Source organism: Panthera tigris, chromosome D3, assembly GCF_018350195.1.
Source record: "Panthera tigris isolate Pti1 chromosome D3, P.tigris_Pti1_mat1.1, whole genome shotgun sequence".
In the NCBI taxonomy this organism is placed as follows: Eukaryota; Metazoa; Chordata; class Mammalia; order Carnivora; family Felidae; genus Panthera; species Panthera tigris.
This window is the reverse complement of record NC_056671.1, coordinates 8,428,258-8,448,830: the sequence shown is the minus strand read 5'-3', so window position 1 is coordinate 8,448,830 and position 20,573 is coordinate 8,428,258. Positions and strand designations below refer to the sequence as shown.

Here is a 20,573-nt window from a genome sequence, read left to right as displayed (position 1 = left end):
ACTGCAAAGGAGTTTTGAGAAAGGATTCTGTTCACATTGTGCTCCAGTGAGCAACTCACTTGCAGGAAACTCATTTGCAGGAAACTCAAGGCACCCATATCATTTAACTGAACACAGCAGCCCCATCAGAGCAGAGGTTACCAGCTTCGGAGGCACTCATCTCATCCAACCGGTTCTTGTGAGTGACACGGAAATTAGATAATATATGCTCTGAAAATGAAAGGTAGGACAGTCTGAAGGAGTTTGACGAGGCAAGGAATAGGGGTTGACGTGCTATTTTAAAAAGTTTGTCCTTGGGGTAGAATTACCTGACAGCCCGGCTGGGATTTGGTAGTGGTGTGTGTGGTTGAAAGAACAACCTTTAGCACAGCTGGCATAGACATAAATGCCAAGCAGAGGATCCACAAGACTCTACCCCCTCTTCTGGACGTGCTCCAATTCTTGTGGGCCATAAAGAATAGTAAGGCGGGACTGCGTTCTTGGAATCGCCATATCTTTTATCCAGTAAATGAACTTTTATTTAGTCTGCATAGTTGACAAAATGCCCTTGCTATGTGAAGTGATTTATTCAGTCCAATTTTTATGAAAACCCTTAAGGACAGAAACATATAGAGTACTCGGCACACCGAAACACAGAAGTGTTTAATGATGACAGGACTTTAGATATATTAAGAATCACTTAAAGATATATAAAAGATATATGTATATCTTTTATATATATCTATCTATCTATATATATAGATAGATATATATAAAAGATATATAAAAAAGAATCACTTAAAGAATGAAATGGGAGTCCCCAGAGTAACTGCAGTTCTGTCAAAAGTGAATCGGAAGAAGACCAACGCATCTGAGTGATATTTATGTTTTAATAAAATTAAAAATTATTCCAAATTGGATCACTTGCCTCAAATCTCAATTTTCCTTTGTAACCACCCTTCAATCATTCTTGTATTCAATGTTATTTTTTATATGATTTATGGTTTCTATTCAATTATTTCCTCTTTTATTCAACATGCAATTACAAACTCCCTACCATGTGCCAGGCTTTACATTGGATTCTAATAATACAATGGCAAATGATTCTTGCCCTTGAAATTTTAGCAAATAGAACTATTCATTCATTCTTTCATTCATTTACTGAAGTATCCACTGTGTGCGCATACATTCTGGGTATACAGCAACAAAGAACGTAGGACCCTGAGATAATAAAATTACATTCTAGTGAGTAGAAGGAAGGGCAAGAGCAAAGGTCCTGAAGCAGCTGTGAGCATGGCTAGAGCCCAGCTAGTGAAGGGGACATGGCACCAAATGGGATGGAGAGGTACCCAGGGCTAGATTATGTATGGCATGGTATGTAATCTGGCATGGTATGTAATCTGTACGTGCATACACACATACAAACATATTGCACATATTGGGTGAGCTAACCTTTCCATTAGATTACAAACTCGCCGTTAAATTTAGTTATTTAACCTAAATAATTTCAGAAGAAGTGTGTTAATAGTCAAACTTTGGAGAAGGCTACTGTGCTGTTTTTATTAGGGGTGGGCTGAGAGCTTGATAGAAAAAGTAAAAGAACTGCCTTTCTTGCCAAGGGCTGTCCTTCTGAAGAGAAGAGGTAGCAGCCATAGAAGGAGAGAGGAGAGACCTCATCTTTGCAAGTCTTTGGCACTGCACCTCTTCTGGGCAACTCAAGCTAGAGGTCAGAAGACCTGCTCATACAGGTGGACCCTCAAGATAATTAAGATTTGGGGCAAAGAAGTTTGGGGCTTGGAATTTTTTTATTACCAAATTGGCAGAACCATTTGCAAAGTCTGAAACACTTCTATATAGCCATATCTACAGTGACCATTTTTGTATCGACATCACTATCTTCTCATTCAACCCCTAGTCTAATAAGGACAGTAACATCTCCCCGAATTTTCCTAAATAATATGCAAAATGGCTTTTATTTCCAGATTTCTGCCTCTTAACCCTTCCAATATATAAATTCTGGAGATGTCACTAGAGTAGTATTATGTGACCTGACTCTAGTTTCTTTTGGATTTTTCTTTTAAGGGATGGTGGCGTTATTTAAAACAATAACCTTTAAAATACGTGGTTAAAACAGGGAGGAAACTTTCAAACAGCCCATCTGTAATTCTCAGTAAATGAATTTAGGTCCCGCGTCTGGGGAATCCTCAAACGTCCTGGATGGTAGGCAGTGAAGTAAACAGAGACTACAACTCCCAGGAGACATTGTGTCCACTCCCTCTGCGCACGCTCGACCTCAAAGGCAGCCTGAGGCACGGGGCCCGAGAGGGCGTGGCTTGGGCCCGAGCCGCGAGCCGTAGGCGGGGCTATAGGCGTGGCCACGGGGGGGGGGCGGCGCTGCCGGCGCGGCCCGGAACACGCTAGTGGAGCGGAAGATGGCGGCGGCAGCGGTGGCTGCAGCCGGGACCCCAGTCGGGCTGAGGCGGAGGAGCCGCCGGCTCTGACCTCGCTCTGGCTCCGGTGCGCGCGGCGCAGCGTGTGCGAGGCCCCGCGCGTCGGGCAGGGGCGGCGCCGGCGGCTGTGCGCCGCCCTGAGGAGCGCTCCGGCAGCGGCGCTGCTGCGGCTGAAGAGAGAGCCGGCTCCGGGCCTCCGCGTCCTCCTGCTCCCCGGGCCCCCCGCCTCCTCGGGGGGGCGGCGGCGGCGATGTTCTCGGTCCTCTCGTACGGGCGGCTGGTGGCCCGCGCCGTCCTCGGCGGCCTCTCGCAGACCGACCCCAGGGCCGGTGGCGGCGGCGGCGGTGACTACGGGCTGGTGACGGCCGGCTGCGGCTTCGGCAAAGACTTCCGTAAGGGCCTTCTCAAGAAGGGCGCGTGCTACGGGGACGACGCGTGCTTCGTGGCCCGGCACCGCTCGGCAGACGTGCTCGGTGAGTCCCCGGCTCGGGTCCCCCCGTCTCAGCCCCGGATCCGCCTCCTGGGGACTTCCCTGCTCCGGGCTTTCCCCAGTTCTCCGGGCGGTGAGAGGAGCCCGAGAGCCAGTAGTAGCTGCAGGGAGGGAGCGCTTACTATGTGCCAGGCGCGATGCCAAGCGCTCCAAGGTGCGTTTTCCGTTGGAACAACCCCCATTTTAGAGATGAGGAAACTGAGCCGCAGAGCGGTCGAGCTCTGGGCTCAAGGTCACCCAGCCTGAGATGTGACCAGTTTGTCCGAGTCCAGAACCGCACTGTTAGTCACTTGGCTCTGCTAGTCCCGACGACCTCGTCCCTTCCCCCGGAGACACCTGCAGACTCCTAACCTCGCTCTTGTTCCCTCCCTGCCTCCTCCCTCTGCGTGGCCCGGAGATCTCTGATTCTTCGCGTACTCCTGACGCCGCAGCCTGTCCCCGGGCTGCGGGATCCAGAGCGGACTGTCGCGAGCCCCAGACAGCCCGGCCGCATTCTTTGACCGCCTCGATGGTGACCAGATCTCCATCCTTTTCGGAGTCTCGCAGGCGGTGGCGGTGGCGGTGGCGGTGGCGCTGGCCTGGTGAAAAAACACTCGCAGTACCTTCTCCCAAACTGATCTTGCCCGCTTGAGGTCACTTGGGGTGGAAGAGAATCTCCTTGACCCAAAATAGAATGGTCGAACCTTCTTCAAACTGCAGCCAAGAAAGCCTTGAGAAATTGGTTCAAGCCTTTTCAGGCCACAGGTGCTTCCGAAGGGCCTGTTCCAGTTACACCTTTGGGGACGGGAGACTAGCGTGAGAACTTACAGAAAGGGCTAGATATAATTCACAAGCAATCAGAAAGTTTGTCATAACGTACGTCTTTGGAGACAATGTGTATGCTATAGAGTCGTATGCCATTGAATCTCCTTTAATGAGTAAAGCACTTCCTTTGAAATTGAAGGACATGCTGTCATTGAATTGGGTTCAAATGTCACTTTGGTTTCACTTCCCAGGTGAGATTGAGTTTTTGATTACTTTAAATTTCATATGCTGGGGCAGAGTTTGGCGTTGGAACAAATGGTCCTGTAACTTTTTATGACAATAATTATTTTTTAATTTGATCTCAGAATAACTGCTCATTATCTTTGTTTCTACTGCATGCAGTGTTTGTGAACATGGTATAGAAAGGTTGTTCTCGTTTTAATTTATGAATGACCCCATTACCTGGGTAGAAAAAATCATTTAGTGTTTAGGCAACACTCTTGATGTTAACTGTAAGAGGGTGGGAGAGGATTCCTTAGGTGAAGGAGCTTGTAGATATCCTACAGCTCCACTTTGAAGTCGGCTTGACCCTGATTCCGTGTATTTTTTTTAAAGGGCTGTCAGGAGCTGTCTTTTTCCATTACATTTAGAAGCTTCATTTAATGAGCTTGTGACCTGTGCTGCTTTTTCAAATTGCACTCATAGTGCAACAGGATAGGTGACAATGAGCCACTAAGGTTCCCCCTTGTAAATCTATGTAGTGGCTTTTGTGAAATATTTGATTGATGATTAGGGGACATTTTAATGAGCCAAATCCCTGTACTTAAGCTTGACTTAAAATTTTTGAAAGGGGCACCTGGGTGTCTCAGTCAGTCGAGTGTCTGACTTTGGCTCAGGTCATGATCTCGTGGGTCTGAGTTAAAGCCCTGCGTCGGGCTCTGTGCTGCCAGCTCAGAGCCTGGAGCCTGTTTCGGATTCTGTGTCTCCCTGTCTCTCTGCCCCTCCCCCACTCATGCCCTGTCTGTGTGTGTGTGTGTGTGTGTGTGTGTGTGTGTGTGTGTGTGTGTCTCTGTCAAAAATAAACATTAAAAAAAAATTTTTTTTTGAAGGCTACTTTCTTAATGAAGTGGGGGTATTTCTAAGGATGGAGGAATTTTGGTCAAACCCATTTTGAAAGATAAACCTATCATCTTGGCAGAAACCCTGCCTAATTTGGTGCTGAGCCTTGCCAGGCTGGCTCTGTGATCTGTGATTTTGGGCAAGAGCCTCTCGACTCATTTTCCTCATCTAAACTAGAGGATGGACTACCACTAGAGAGTGGACTACGTGACCCTTAGGGACTTCTGACCATCAGATCATATTTTCTTTTTGTTTTGAAAAGACGGCACCCTTTGCTATTTTGCATCTGAAGTAACGGGCATTACTTCCTATCTTATTCACATGGGTACCTTCAGTATATTTCTTCTGTTTTATGTTTGGTGCTAAAGCAGTGGTTCTTAACTATCCTTGTGTCACAGTCTCAGGATTTTTGAGTGCCCAAGGGCTCTCTCTCCAGAAAAATGTGCATGGAGGCAAAATTTTGTACAGGCATTCGAGGACTTCACTAACCCCATGAAGTCCATCTGTGTACGACCTAGAGGTGCATGCACGGGGACCAGATTAGGAACTGCAGCTCTGTACCCCTTCCAAAAGGGAGGCTGCCAGGCATAACCAAACACGTGTTGCTTATGTCACCTAGGGGTGGTCTTTGGCCATTTTTGACAAAGAGCCATTTTAAGAGAGAGAGAGACTGAGTGTGTGTGTGTTTGGCGTACAAATCAGGGAAGACAGGTTCTCTTGGACTGTCCTGTTTTGGAGGAGCTCTTCCAGAGAGCCATCTTGGGAGCCACCGGAAACAACTGAGTTGGCCTCCTTTCTTTGGCTTCCACTTTGTGTGATGGTTACTTCTATTTTATTGACACCATCCCCTCACAGGCAGCTCTGGTTATCTCTGGCTGTGAGAGAGGCCAAGCATCTCAGCACATCTTTAGTAGTGCTTTTTCTCTAGAAGTTGGAGTTCTAAACTGAAATGTGTTAAAAGACTGTTGAATGATGTTATGTTGAACCTCAGTGCTTCAAACCTTCTAGTTCTACAGCTAATTCATTTTCTTTGGCTTGACACCATTTGTTGCTAAGTATATGTGCACCTCACTGTGGTCATTTAGAACTAACTCCTTGACTGTTTGGAATAAAAGCTGTTTGTTTCTTTTTGTATTAGAAAGAGAAAACTGTTGTTTTTCTTTAATTTAGAATTGATCTGTTCTATTAGTCATGCAGTGACTAAAAGTACCTGGTGCATTACAACATTTTGTAGAGTCCCCACTGGATTTCGTTTAGGAAAAACCGACTATGGTGGGTGTGGTGAGACATAGGAACCACTCCTATCCCTTGGAAAATTGGCAAAGGTGCTTTCTCTTTATTAGGTCCAACAGGAGGAAACCAGTACCAGCAGGGGCTATACGTGCACTTTTCTTTTTTCTTCTTCCTTGTGGCTAATCCTGAGTTCTTTCATTACTCTATGTGGCATGGATGCCTAAGTACCCAAAAATATGAGAGCTGCCTAGTGTGTAACTGCTAGGCCTCCCACAGCCCTAAGCTGCTTAACAATAGAATCCAAGACTGTTGAGAGTTGTAAGACTTAGAAACCTTGGAGACCAGTGAGAAGATGGACGCCTACAGAGGGTCAAATGATTTTGCTTAGGTTACTCCACTAGTTAATAGCAGCACTAGGACTAGCGCCCAGACTCCCCATTCCTGTCCTCTTTCCGTTGCATCACTAGTTAGATTTTCTTGAAAAGATAGGTGAATTCAAAACCAGTCTGTCTTTAGGTACCGTTTGTCCTTTTAATGCTTTTCTGCTTAAGGGTGTGTGTGTGTGTGTATTTACAACTTCTGCATTCACACTATGACTCATAATTAAAATGCAACAAAAACTCCTCTGCATACTAAAGCACAGTTAGCTGAAACCACTTCTTTACAAATGGCAGCATGGTCTCTGCCATCTAAAATCTGACCTCTGAAAATTGAGTATTTGTAATGTAATTCTTAAAAAACTGCAGGATATTTATTTAAGCTAGACTTAACTTGAAACCTTAAAGAGAAATGAAAAAAATGTCATATTCTAGCCTTTAGGTATGATTTTGATCGTGGCCAGGATTTCTGAAGTGTTTTTGTAAGTAATGGCAGTCTTAAAAGTAGTTGTCTTTAAGGTGTAAGGATTATGTGAACAATATAAACATTAAAAGTGTATTTAGGAAGTGAATACACTAGGTAGAATTTTATGTTTTCCAACAGTCATGATAATTTTAATGTATTTGGTTGAACTTCTGTACCCAAAAGTGAGTTATCCTTTTAATAGCAAAGTAGTCACCCTGGGAGAGTGTGTATGTATGCTAATTTAAGCCTTTGAAGAAGACCTCTTTGAAACTTGCCTCAGCTAAAATTTACGCTGTATCAGGAAACTAGTGTTATTACTATATAGTCATAATTTTCTGAAAGCCAAATTTTAGCCTGATCTACATCTTGACAGCAGACATGACCTTGGTTGAATTTTTAAAAATTGAGGTATAGAATTCATCTGCCATAACATTTGCCTTTTATAATTAAAAAATTTGGGGGTTACCTGGGTGGCTCAGTCAGTTAAGTATCCCACTCTTGGTTTTGGCTCAGGTTATGATCTCATGGTTTTTTGGGGTCGAGCCCCACATCAGGCTCTGTGCTGGCAGCTCGGAGCCTGCTTGGGATTCTCTCTCTCCCTCTCTCTCTCTGCCCCTCCCCTGCACATGCTGTCTCTGTCTCTCAAAAATAAATAAATAAAACTTAAAAAAAATTAGTACATTTAGTACTAAATTTAGTATTTAGTACATTCACAAGATTGTTCAGCTGCCACCACTGACTAGTTCCAGAACATGTTCATCCCCACACAAAAAAAAACCCCTGTGCATTAGCAGTCACTCCCCGTCTCCCCTCCCTCAACCCCTGGCAACAGAAAGTAGATTCTGACAATAGATTTGCCTATTCTGGACATCTCATATAAATGGAATCATACAAAATGTGGCCTTTTGTATCTAGCTTTTTTCACTTAGTATATTTTCAAAATCTGCTCACATTATAGTTTGTATCAGTGCTTCTTTCCTTTTAATGGCTGAATAATATTCTGTTATATGGAAGGACCCCGCATTTGTTTATCCATTCATCTATTAATGGACATTGGGTTGTTTCTACTTTTTAGCTGTTGTGAATAGTGCTGTTGTGACACATTCATGTACAGGCTTTTGTATGAACGTATATTTTTCATTCTCTTGGGTATATATCTAGAAATGGAATTATTGGGTCTTATTATAACTATAACTTTATGAGGAATATAGTTGTTTTTTATATAATTATTTTTACATACTTATAATTATCCAAGGGAAATTTTTTTAAAAGGTAAAAATCAAATGTAAGTTCTAAGATTAATCAGTACTTTAAATATGCCTGATTTCATAATCTATGTACTTTCAAGAGAAAATTGTGGAATATTAAGGAAATATGAGAGTTGTGGGTTCAGTAAAAGAGCCTTCTAAGACCCATAGAAGCAACAGGGCTTAAGAAGTCACTGGCCAAAAAAGGAAAGAAAGAAAAAAAAAGGCCATGCATTTGACTAGTTGCTGTCTGATTTTTCTGAGTGTTCTTTCATTGTGTAATAAATAAGATTACAGGGTTGCTGGGTAGAGGAATTTTGCTGTTTGTTTTTTAAACCCTTTCTCCCTGATATTTTTCTCATTTTGTTATACAGATATATTGTACTTTTCTTAAGATTCTTATAAGGCACATTATTTTTAAAGTCATGTCCTCATTTGTTTTACTGTCAGAACTACTTTTCCTTTGTTCAGTCTTTAATCTAGAGATTTCTCAAGCTTAGTTTTAAATTTTCCTAACTCTCAGCTTCTCTCTCAATGTGTTAATCTTTTTAAAGGATTCTAGATGAATCTTTTTTATAGAGCAAGTAACTGAATTTTGAAAGCATGACTGTTTATACTTTTTAGAAAATACATTTTTTTTAAAGGGTTTTAAATTGTAGCAGAAGGTAAGATGCATATGTTAGTTAGCTGGTTGTGGTGGGGTTTTTTCGGAGGGTGGAGGAGAAGGGGCTGGATCTAAGGAGGCTGTTCCCTGAACTTTAGCACTGCTTTATGAAACTGGGCAATACATAACCTGAATAGTAGCAACAGTATCCAAATGGAGTTTGTACTCATGTGTGACTCACGAAGCATTATATCCGGGCCACAGTATTTGACCTACAACCATGTCCTTTGAGTAAATGCTGATGTCAAGTTCAGGCTGAATGTCAAATGCATTTTATGTAAGTCCCGTGCCTTTTAGAGAGGCCTTACTTGGGGCTTTAGGTTCAGAATTTTCAGGAAAATGCTTTAGGAAAGTAAGTTAACAGTATTTTCTTTCTAAAGAAATTTGACTTTTTAGGGGCACCTGGGTGGCTCAGTTGGTTAAGCATCTGACTTCGGCTCAGGTCAGGATCTCACACTCTGTGGGTTCTAGCCCCACCTTGGGCTCTGCCCTGACAGTGCAGAGTCTGCTTAGGATTCTCAGTCTCTCAGTCTCTCTCTGTCTCTCTGTCTCTCTCTGTCTCTCTCTCTCTGCCCCTCCCCTGCTCGTGCTCTCTCAAAAATAAGTAAATAAACATTTTTTTTAATTTGAAAAAAAAGAAATTAGACTTTTCAAACCAGAAGTTCTAGTTAGCTGAAAAACAGTGTGCGTTGTGAGTTTGCCTTTCAAAATTAGTGTTAACTTTTGATCTCATTTTAAGAAGTGATGCCCTGGATCCTAATTTTTGTCATTAGTAATAAAATTTAGTGATCTATTTTGTTTGGGAGTTGTCAAATATTTTAAAAATCTGGTATTTTTCTATTTCCTTGAGAGCTAAGTCATTTGTTTCCTATTATTAAACAATACACACAATTGACAGAATTGCATCATAAATCAAGACTTTTTGCAAAAGCTGACTCATTGCAGGGGGCATTAGGCTGATAACATACTTAATCATTTAAACTTGAGTTGGCAAGTGGCACAGATCTTACAATTTAGTTTAAAATTTTGAAGAAGAAAAGATGTTCAGTTCTTTTGAATAAGATCCCAAACAGGATTTTGGATGGATTGTGGGGTGGGGTACAAAGCTTTTCCTTGAAGAGTGAAAACACTTCACTCAGTTTTTCCTAAGCATTTATTCAGTATCTTGACACAATATATGATTCATCAGTGCTTTATATGTAGTGCTTTAGATTTTACAGTGCATTTTTGTGTTTAACATTATTTAATCTTTTAACTAGAATAGCTGTTCTTATCTCCATTTAATCTGCATCTGTTTCCTCATCTGTGAAGTTGACTCCTCAATAAGGTCGTTAACAGCTGGTATCATAGCTGGGACTTGGGCCTAAGTTTCCTGCTTGGTTATCTGGTGCTTTTAAATAAATGCTTTTGTTTTGTGCTTTAAAAAGTAACCCATGTTCAGAAAAGCACAGTATAAAACACCTGTACATCATAATTCAGCTGTAGTCAGTGTGGCTTCCTCTAGCTTTTGTGTATGTACAACAATATATATATTATTAAATAAAATTGAGTTAACAGTAATGTTATTTTTTGTAATGTAAATTGAGCATATTTCCTTACATAATTGCATCACATTTTACTGCGTGCATAGTCCATAATTCATTTAACCAGTCATCTATTTTTCATTATTTAGATTATTGCCAGTTTTCTTTCATTTTTTAAAAGATTTTATTTATTAAGTTTTATTTATGTAAGTAATCTCTACACCCAATGTGAGGCTCAAACTCACACCCCAAAATCAAGAATCGCATGCTCTACTGACTGAGCCAGCCAGATGCCCCAATTGCCAATTTTCTGTTTTGAGTAACATTAGAATGAATGAATATCTGCATCTGAATATTTCCTTAGAATAAATTCCTTGAAGAGTTCTTGTGTCAAAGGCTACAAACAGTTGCAAGGCCTCTGATATGAATTTTAGCATAGGTCCCTTCAAAAAGGTTATAGTAATTTATCCTTTTTCAGTTGTTATGAAATTGCTCTCATTAGTAAGCTTATTATTGATCTTGAGTCTGTCACATTTAATTAACAATTTATAAATTTACCAGGTTCTTAAACAGTTGTTTTGTGGTGAATAAGTTTGGTGAATAGTTCTAGAATTGATTGAATTGTTGGTATGAATCCCACAGGCTACAAAATGACTGCAAAAACTTTGCCAGAGACTACAAAAGTGACTTACTACAAAGAATGCTTTCTGTTGAAAGACCCAGTACTATTTTGACTCAGGCCAATTCTAACACATTTTTGTACCGATTTTTCTTTTACTCATTAACAGACTATTTTGAAAAGAAAAGGAATTTCTTTTTGCGAGTCTGTGTGCCACTATGACTGTACATTTTGATCTTTCAAGGATGCTACCCAGCAAGTTTTTTGATTTATCAGAATTTGTCCATGCTGTCATTTGATGTCTATGAAAAAGATTAGCTGTGCTGAATGAAGCAAACAAAAAGTGCTTCTGTTTTCACATCAATGTTTGGATAGCAGTTTAGGATAAGAAAATAGAGGTGAGCTATTTGCATAAGAGCTAGAAAACTGTTCCTGGTCTTTAAGTCAACCACTAATTGGTAATATGGTCATTAATGTTTCTATGAAATGAGGAACTCTAAACAAAGATGTCTTATGCATACATTGTTTTTAAAAATTCACTTAGTTCTTGAGCATCAACTTTGATCTTATTGCTTTTCTTGTTCATGTATGCTAAAGTCACTCAACAGTTAGTGGTCTTTGGATAACAAAGTGTGTTTTGTGAATACATTCCATGTATACATATAAATTTCTTTACAGATCAGATGAATTCAGTGAAGTAAATTAATACTAATCGATAACCCTCTTTTATTCTTTTTTTTTTTCTTCTTTTATCAGAGTTTCAAATTGAAAAATGGTTGGCCTGACATTTTGTTAGGCTTAATTAGACTTTTGTCAGGTAGTAACACTTAAAGAAGAAACATTTCCAACATTTTTAAGTGGTTAAAACTAAAGTAAAAGGACATGGGGCAGTATTCTTACCCTCTGAATCATTATTGCAACGTCTCTGAAAACATACATGTGATGGTGTAATAAAGAAGAAAGGAAAATTTGGGAAGGTTAAAATGGAGCCTTTGCTTCAAAACTAGCTCATGCAATAAATGTAATGTATGTGAAAAAGAAAGCATAGCTGTATGTTAACCTTTATTTTATAGTTTCTAAATCAGGTTCCCTTTTCTTGCAGTGTGATTTAGAATCCCAGAATCTTAGTTCTTAAAGGAACCCGAGAGAATTTGTCCTTCCTGTCGCTTATTTCACAGATAAGAAAAGTAAAGCTTAGACAAGTGATTTGGCCAGTTTCCTACAGCAGGTTAGTGGCAAAGAAAGCTGGGAGTGGTGTTCTCTCCTGACTCCCTTTTAGGATTCTTTCCATCAAACTTTCTTATAATGGTCTGTGACGGGAGCATCCTGTAGCTAGCACAACACCTTGTGCAACTCTACGATAAAATATTGGGTACGTTCTCTTTTTGGAGTTCTCAGATGAAAGTTTGTATACCAGAGTGTTGGTATTGTAACTTTTCAGTACAGTCACCTGAATTCATTGTTTACAGGTTGCTTCCTTGGTGGAGAAGACCAAGAACAAAACAGACTTCAGCCTGGAAGTTTCATAGTGGGGCAGGGAAGGCCACAGGAACAGGATAAAGAATACACATCAGGTGTTATGGAAGCCTGGAGTCAGGCCTCGAGAGATGGGTTTTCAGTAAATGGAGGCAAATGAGAAAAATGGTGAAGCTCTCCAGATTGAGGGATCAGCAGAGACACTGGAGATTCTCTGAACTACAGCTCTTTTGTGGCTAAAGAGTAATTTGGGCCAGCTGGGTGGGTTTGGGAGGGTGGTTGAGAATTGTTAGAAAATAGGTTGAGACCAAACTGTGGAAGGTCACAATTGCTGTGTTAAGTAATTGGGTGTTTCATTTTTGTTGTTGTTAGGAGGCTATAGAAAATGTTTTCACTTTTGTTTTGAGTTTGGTTTGGTCATTTTTGAAGAGGTACCACATTCAGATGGTACAAAATTCAAAAGATACTATAAATTTAAAAAGGTGCAGAGTAAAATGTCTCTCTTGGTTCTTCTAGCTGCAAAGTTCCTCTCCCAGAAGGAACTAATGTTACCGGTTTCTTATGTATCCTTCTAGAGAATGTTTTTACATATACAAGTAAAAAAGTGTATATACATGGAAGGTATTTGACTAGAAGAATAACATGGACATAGTAAGCTTGTAAAAAGCAAAAAAGAAAGAAACGAAAATGATACAGAGAGTGTAATGGGAGAACAGGAAGCAAAAGACCAGTTAGGAAGCTACTGAAATAGTGTGTTAGAAAAGGCTTTAACTAGGGCAGTGGAAAGTAGTTGGGCTTCAGACTCATTGCAGACATAGAACCAATAGTCCTTAGTGATGATTGGACAAAGAGGATGAAAGAGAAAAGAGGAATTGAAGTTGACTTTGAGGTTTTGCATCTGGAAGCTTCCTTAAGGTTTCTAGCCTACAAGTGTGGGTGGGTTGGGCTGCAAGAGAAGGAAATGCAAGAGAAGGATCAAATTTGGGAATGGGAAACAGGGAATTGCTTGTTGGGAGAGGCATTTCAGAGGTGGAATCATCTGGCTCATAGAATGTTTAAGTCCAGCTGGCCTTAACTAAGTTCTGAGTGCTCCAGTAGTGATTCTCATAAGAATCACCTGTGCAGTTGGTTCGCCATACTTTGCTAGGATGTCCAGGTCCATCCTGGGCATACTGACTCAGGAGGTGGGACTTGGATTCCACAGGTAATGTCATTGTGCAGCAAGAATTGAGAACTGTTATGCCAGCTACTAGGCCAGCACCCAGAGATGAAAAGGATGGTTGGTTAGCAATGTGAAAGAGACTCCGCCCTGAAGGGGAGTCACAATATAAAGAGAAAGGAGACAGGAAAGTTGTGATAGAGGTGCTGTGATTATTGTAGTGACTGAAAGGAATGGTTTAGGCCAATTTATGTATCACCAGTTGTTATGTAAGATTTTCCATTTAAAATAAGGAATATCTAAATCTGAACCCTGGCACCTAGCAGACAGCAGGCACTGAAGAGATATTTGTTCACTAAGGTTATTTCAGAATCACTTCTGAAAAAGGAAAACTAATTTCTTCAAAGTGTAGGTTGATCTGTTTTTCCTTGTATATTTTGTAGAGACGTATATGTTTGTTCCTTAATTCCTGTTAAATGTTTAATGAGATACTGAATGGTGGTGGATGTGTGATGGGAAAAGTTGAATGGACTCCATTCATCTTTTATATATTACCTGTGAGTGGAAATTGTCTTTTGGTTGTGACCACAGAACAGTGTTTGTAAACTACAAACACTGATCAAAGATTGCTTGATATAGACTGTTCTGTATGCTGTTATTTGGTCTTAGAGAGGCATAAGTCTCTCTTACTGCATGTCGACTATGAGCTGAGCACCCATTTACAGGTGAAGATGCTAAGGCTCAAAGAGCTATCCAAGGGACACCCTTGGATACACATTACCCTGGTCCTGGAGCTGCAGTTTGAACCCAGATCTGACTCCAAAGCCTGTGCCCTTGCCTAGTGTATATACACTGCTTTTCAAGTCAGAAATGATCATTTAAAACTTTGTTTTACTAAGGTGATCTTTGCTGAGTCTGAATACTACCTTGACATTAGCTATTCCTAGGCTAATAGTTGAGCAAAGCCCCTTCATTAAAGCAAATAAAGGCCTCAGTTGAACTAACTAGTTCAGTGGGCCGCAAGGACTTTGGTGGTTTCAGGCCAGTCCTTTCCTTCAGGAGACCTCCTTTATAGGCCTGAACTCCCGCAGTGAATTGTTTGGGCTGATTGCTGGTCAGAGGTTCCTGGCTGGAATGTAATAAATAGGCATTTACCTGGAGGTCAGGTTTCTCAGCTCTTAAGAGTTCTACCCTCACCTTTATTACTGCACTTTATCCATATTAGTCAGAATCTTAAGGAACTGCCCAAATTGCCTCTCTTGTCAACCTCCTCCCCCATGACTCATGTTTTCATCCTTCAAGGCACAGATCAGGCACTTCTCTTCTCCATGAATACTTTCTTGATTCCTTCAGCTAGATGTAATCTGATCTTTACTTTAGTTTTTATTGGTGCATGTTTATTTTGTTAGAGCCATTTATCATAAACCTCTCCAAACCCTTCTTCCCTGCCACAGTCACTACCACTTGATTTTAAGCTCCCTGGGCAGGAAATCTTTTATTATATGTAAATCCCTTTAGCTCCCTTTCACTACAATGTCATGCATATAGAAAATGTTCAGTAAACTGTGTTGAATAACTTTAATATTGAATGTAAGTGTAAAATATAGTTCTGACTGGATTTATATAGGTTTTGTAATCCCTCCCATAAAGGTAACATATATACTCATTACTGAAAAATGGGAATATCGTGGAAAATGGAAAGAAGAAAAAACAATTATTGGTCCTACCACTCAAATATCATTACTTAGTGAAACAGTGTGTAGGAAAAAAAATTAATTAGTGTTTAGAAATTAAGGGACAGTTCTCCACTTGGCAGGCTTATTCGGAGAAATTATGTTCTCATTTTTTAAAAAAAGAGTGTTTGTGCCAGGGCTACATGTGACTCTTGACCTCTCCCAGAGGGTGGTATTTTAGTAAAGGCCAGCTCTTATTTTTATAGATGGGTGAGAAAAGCAGGGAGGTAAATAAGTATCCTCTTTGGGGTTAGGTCAAGGATATATAGCTTAATTGTCATAAATATTATGTTAACCTTTAAGACCAGAATTCTAGATCTAATCTTATAAATTACAAGCAAAAGGAAAAATTCTTTTTTAGCCTAAAGGGCCAGTACAAGTAGGTACACATCAGATAACTAACTAGGCTTTAATTGCTGTTGTTTTCTTATTTAAACATTAAATCATTAGGTGTTATATAACATTTTCTAATATTTAGAAACAGAAGTCTTGGCTTTAATAGAAGCCCTTAATTCTATAACACACTAAGGGCCCTGCCCATACACTTCACAGTTCACAATAAGTGTGAGCCCATGATTTGCCTGTTGCTTCCTTCGGTTCGGAAAGCACTGCTAACAGCATTTAGCATTTGAGGAAGATACCGTTGCAGCTCAGAAAGGAGTGAAGTGACCTTTTCTGTGACTTCACCTTCAACTCTTCAGTTTGATGAGAAGGTAGTGATTCATACCGAAGTCTATAAGATACCAAGTTCCCCAAGTCACGCTGAGCCAGACATTCCACATTAAGTGTTGGTATTTAAACAGAAGAGCTAAAGTTAGAGGAAGAACATTTTAATTTTAATTTTATTTTATTTTGCCTTCACAGTATCATTTCCTAATCCTTTTAGCATTTTTCACTACTTTTTTAAGGCAAAGCAACTGCCCAGAGTTGTCTGGAAATTACCATCTCTAGATAATGAAGTATTCTGGGCAGTAGGGGTGAGTGTGTGTGTGTGTGTGTGTGTGTGTGTGTGTGTGTGTGTGTGTACATTTTAATTTGATTAATCACGAAGTAATTTTGTGTTTACTAAGCTAGTAAGAAATAGCAGCTATATTGTTCAGAATTCTAAAACATAAAATGGACCATTCTGCTTTGGATCCTTATTTAAGTGCCTCAGACAGTTCCCTTTCTTTAGCAGAATTTGAGTTTTGTTTATAGGTTCCACTTTCACACATTTTACCACAGAGTTGAACTTTTCTTCCCTTCCATTCTTTCAGCTTCATGGCCTCAGCTCTGAGTTTGCTGTTCTGCTTAGAGATCTTGAATTCTTGACGTAGATTTTTCTCCGGAGAATCAGAAGAAGCAGGTTTTGTTGTGATTAATGAAGAATGGTTGCTTTGGGGAAACTTTTTGCAAAGGGAATATATCACTTGCTTGTTAAAGCAGAAAGAACATCATAATCTATATAATTTCACCTCTAGAGAACTGAAGGACTGTTAGTCAAAGCAAATTGTACTTTTCTGAATAACTCAACTGTTGAATTTTTTTTTTTTCAGTAATTCTGCTTTTTATTCCCTTTGGGATAATTATTTGCAGATACAACATTTCACAGTCCTGAATCACAGGGGAGTGTTCTTAATGCCCAAATAGTTGAGGCTTCAGCGATGTTGATACAAATAAGATCTATTCTATTTGATAGAAATTGAGTTTATACTCTGATCTCATTTTTCTTTAGTTATAATGCTTCATGTTGTGATGTCTCTAGACAAATAAGATTAGCTCGGAAAACGCTAGATGATAGTATTTGAAAAAGAACCTTTTCATCTGAAAAGGAGCTGGCCATAGCACTGCAATAAATACTGCCTAGCCAGGGCTTCATTAGATGAATACTTGCTGCAGAAAGTGTAAAAACAGATATCCTGATCCCTCCTTATTCAACTCTTGTGATCCAGCCAGAATCTTACTCAGTTTCTCTTCTGGAGTTTCAATTCACTATCAAGTACCCATCTTAGTAGATAGGAGATGTGTTTCACTCATGGAAAAACAATCCCTGTCGAACTGTCTTGCTTCACTAGAGTGTGAGGCTCAATGTAAAATGCCTCAAGATCATCAAAAATGCAAAGAATAAAAGCTATTACCTTTGGGTACTAGATAATATCTGAAATTCTGCCAGAGTCTATTTTTAGATAAAATTGTCAAATCTTTTTTCACTGATACTTACATAAAAATTGAAATTTAGAATTTATTCTCTAGGCGTCACTTTCTTCTGGAAAATGTTTGCTTTGTAACTAATTGCATGTCAGTCGGAAGGTGAGTGTAGTAGGAAGGGCTTAAGAATGGCAACCTCATGCTTATGGCTGATAATGGACCATACTAGAGAGACACAGACTAATGTTGGCTTAGTTCAGAGTCTTTTTCAAGGTGAGCCTTTTGCAGCTAGGTGACCATAAGTAATTGGAAAGATAGGATTGTTAAGCTTCCACAATTTGAGTTTACAAAATCTTTTCTCCTTCAACTTTTGGCCTAGAACAAAGCTATTAAGTAAAAATTTAAGTTTAATAAAAAGCCAAATGATTTTTTTAAAGTACGCAAAATTTTGTTTTTATATGATTATAAGTAAGGAAAAGACAAAAATGTGTTAATAAATGAAAATTGGCTGTTACTTTTAAGAATTTTCTTTTTATAGAAAGATACACTTAAATGATGGGAAACACACCAGAATTATCCTATCTTCTTTTCTCTTAACTCTTCACTTTAGAAAAACAGTCTACAGGAAACTTACCAAAATATTATGTGGAAAATTATAATCATCATAAATATTTTCTGGTTGATTATCTTCCACTTTACAAAACTGGCATTTCCACGTAAATAGTACACCTAAGTGAATTTTCTGTGTTCTGTAGTCTCCTCTCAGCCTTTTGCTTGGCTATTTCAGATGTGTAACCATTATCTTACTCTAATAATGGTTTTAATTGGATTTGGGGGTCAAAGGAAGCACTTAAGCTAGATGTATGCTGACAGAATGTTATTAATGGAGACATAAGATGATTATAGTGAATTAAAGGAAATAGCTTCTATATTCAGTGTAAACTCTCCGGTGGCATTCAAAGCATTCTCAGTCATTAATTCAGGCCTACCTTTTCAGCTTCACCTCTTTTCACCTCTAAAGCAATTATATCATTTTGCCAAACTGGACTATTTCCTTAAACTTTAATCAGTTGTAAAAAACTTAATCAGTTATCATATCTGTGATTGTAATTTGATGCCTGGAGTAAAATGCAATTCACAAATGAGCTATTTGACCAGGAATTCTCATTCCTAAGGTCCCCACTTGACTCCTTGAACTTACTTGAACTTACTCTGTGTTCTCCCTGAGCATCTAATCCACCCCTAATGGCGTTACTTCCCAATCTTTGTCAAAGATGTGGCTCTGATTACCTCCCCAGCTGCAGACTTACAGTTCCTGACTTTTCATACATAACATTTCCTTAAAAATGTCCTCCTGGTGCCTAAAACTCAGCATACCCAAGACAATTCAATATTTTCTAGAGGCATTTCCACTCCTTTCCCAACTGGAGAGTCATCTAATCAATACTCATTCCTGAAATCCAGAAACCTGTTGACATAAAATACGTTGATATCAAGTCCAGGTGTCTTTCTGTATTCATTCCTTTGTATTTCTAGTGAGTATTCTATTTTTCTCATTACGTCTAAACTAAAATCTTGCAGCTGATGCCTGACCTCCATCCTCTTCCCAACCCATTCTCTCCACTGCTATCAGTATTATTCTTCTAAAATATAGATTAGAAAAAAATATATATATAGATTAGATTAGATCACTTTTACCCAGGAAACTTGATGACTTTATTGTCTATAGCAGTGCTATATATACTGTAAACTACATAATGTAATCTTAAATTTTGTAGTAGCCACATTTAAAAGAGTAAAAATGAAACAGTTGCAGTTAATTTCAATTAATATATTTTATTTAACCCACAATATCTAAAACATTTCAACCTATTCAGTATAAAACTATCACTGAAGTATTTTATAGTTTTTTTGTACTACATTTTTGGAATCCAGTGTTATTTTACATTTAACAGCACATCTCAATTCAAACTAGCCACATTTCAAACTCAGTAGCCACATGTATCTAATAGCTCCCGTATCAGTTCAAGTCTATAGCGTAAAGTTTAAAGTTCTTGGATCACAACTCTGAGCCCACAACTTCAGCTCCTGCCCTGCATTTTTCAACTTAACTTCTCAGCACCCAAACCCCAGCCACACCTAATTGTCTACCATTCTTTTCCTGTTATTACTTTCCTTTGCCTGTGGAAGTGACTTACCTTCCAGGGCCTAATCTGAATGTTATAAGCGAAGGCTTGCTCCATTCCCACAGGGCACCATGAGCATTAACCATTTGTTCTTGACCCTCCTATAGCAGCATCTGTGGGAGCTGTGTGTCTAGTTCCTGTGTGAGTAGTTGCTGCCCACTAAGAATGTGAACTGCTTTCTCATAGGTAGGATGTGTCTCCCTCAGCCCCGCTTCTAGTATTTGCTGTGGTCTCCCTTTGCTCTTAGGTATGTTCTTATTTGCCGTTTCATATCTTTGGGATCTTAAGCAATCTCTCCTTTAACAGTTGTTTTCGTTACCTTTGAAATGTATTCTGAGTGAAATTTCTCTTTATATCTGGATTAATTCCACTGTTTAAAAGGTGTTATTCCTTTGTGGATGGAAGCTTTTGCTTGTGCATGAGAGGAAATACTCATTTCCTTGTAGAAATAATTGCCTAATATGAATTAAACTAGGTTTCAAATATACATGTGGTAGGTCATTCTGGTTTTAGCCTGATTCTAATCCCAAATATGACTCTTCCTATTACATAACTTGTTCTTTGTGAGTAAATTATTTATGTATACTAAGGCGTTTTTTTCCCACAGCTTTATTGAACAGTTTATAGGCTTTTTGAATCTCCTTCTTGCCCTAAAGAGATTTCTCCAGTGGAGCTTTGCCTAGGATTTTTTCCCGTAGAAAAGCAAACAGGTGCTTGAAAGGTTACACTCTATTCTGGGAGAAATCTGATTAATGTTGAAGAGCTGTGTCAGGTCAGACTCTATAACCTGCTGACAGATTATTTAGTGAGTGCCAGGATCAACTCTCAACGTTATCTCAGATTTTAATGGTTTTCTTGTGAAGGGCATTTGCAGATGAAACCACTTTGTATTTAAAATTAATTGTGGCTCTTAGAGACTGGTTAAAAAGAAATTCTTTCCTCAAGCAGGCAGTAATTTGAAAAGAACAAATGATTCATCAG

The 20,573-nt window shown here is 39.4% G+C and overlaps 1 protein-coding gene across 2 annotated transcripts in view; it reads left to right on the top strand.

Moving 5' to 3' along the window:
- The first annotated feature begins 2,380 nt into the window (after positions 1 to 2,380).
- Positions 2,381 to 20,573, top strand: part of PPTC7 (protein phosphatase targeting COQ7) — a 34,821-nt gene continuing 16,628 nt past the window's right edge. Inside the window, exon 1 of one of the 2 annotated variants that reach the window (XR_006209860.1) lies at positions 2,381 to 2,902. Coding sequence is in view for 1 of the 2 variants with exons in the window: in XM_007079657.3 (XP_007079719.2) it covers positions 2,680 to 2,902 (223 nt within the window). In the remaining variant the exon portion in view is untranslated. The remainder of the gene's footprint in view (positions 2,903 to 20,573) is intronic. The other variant, XM_007079657.3, reaches the window with a different exon arrangement.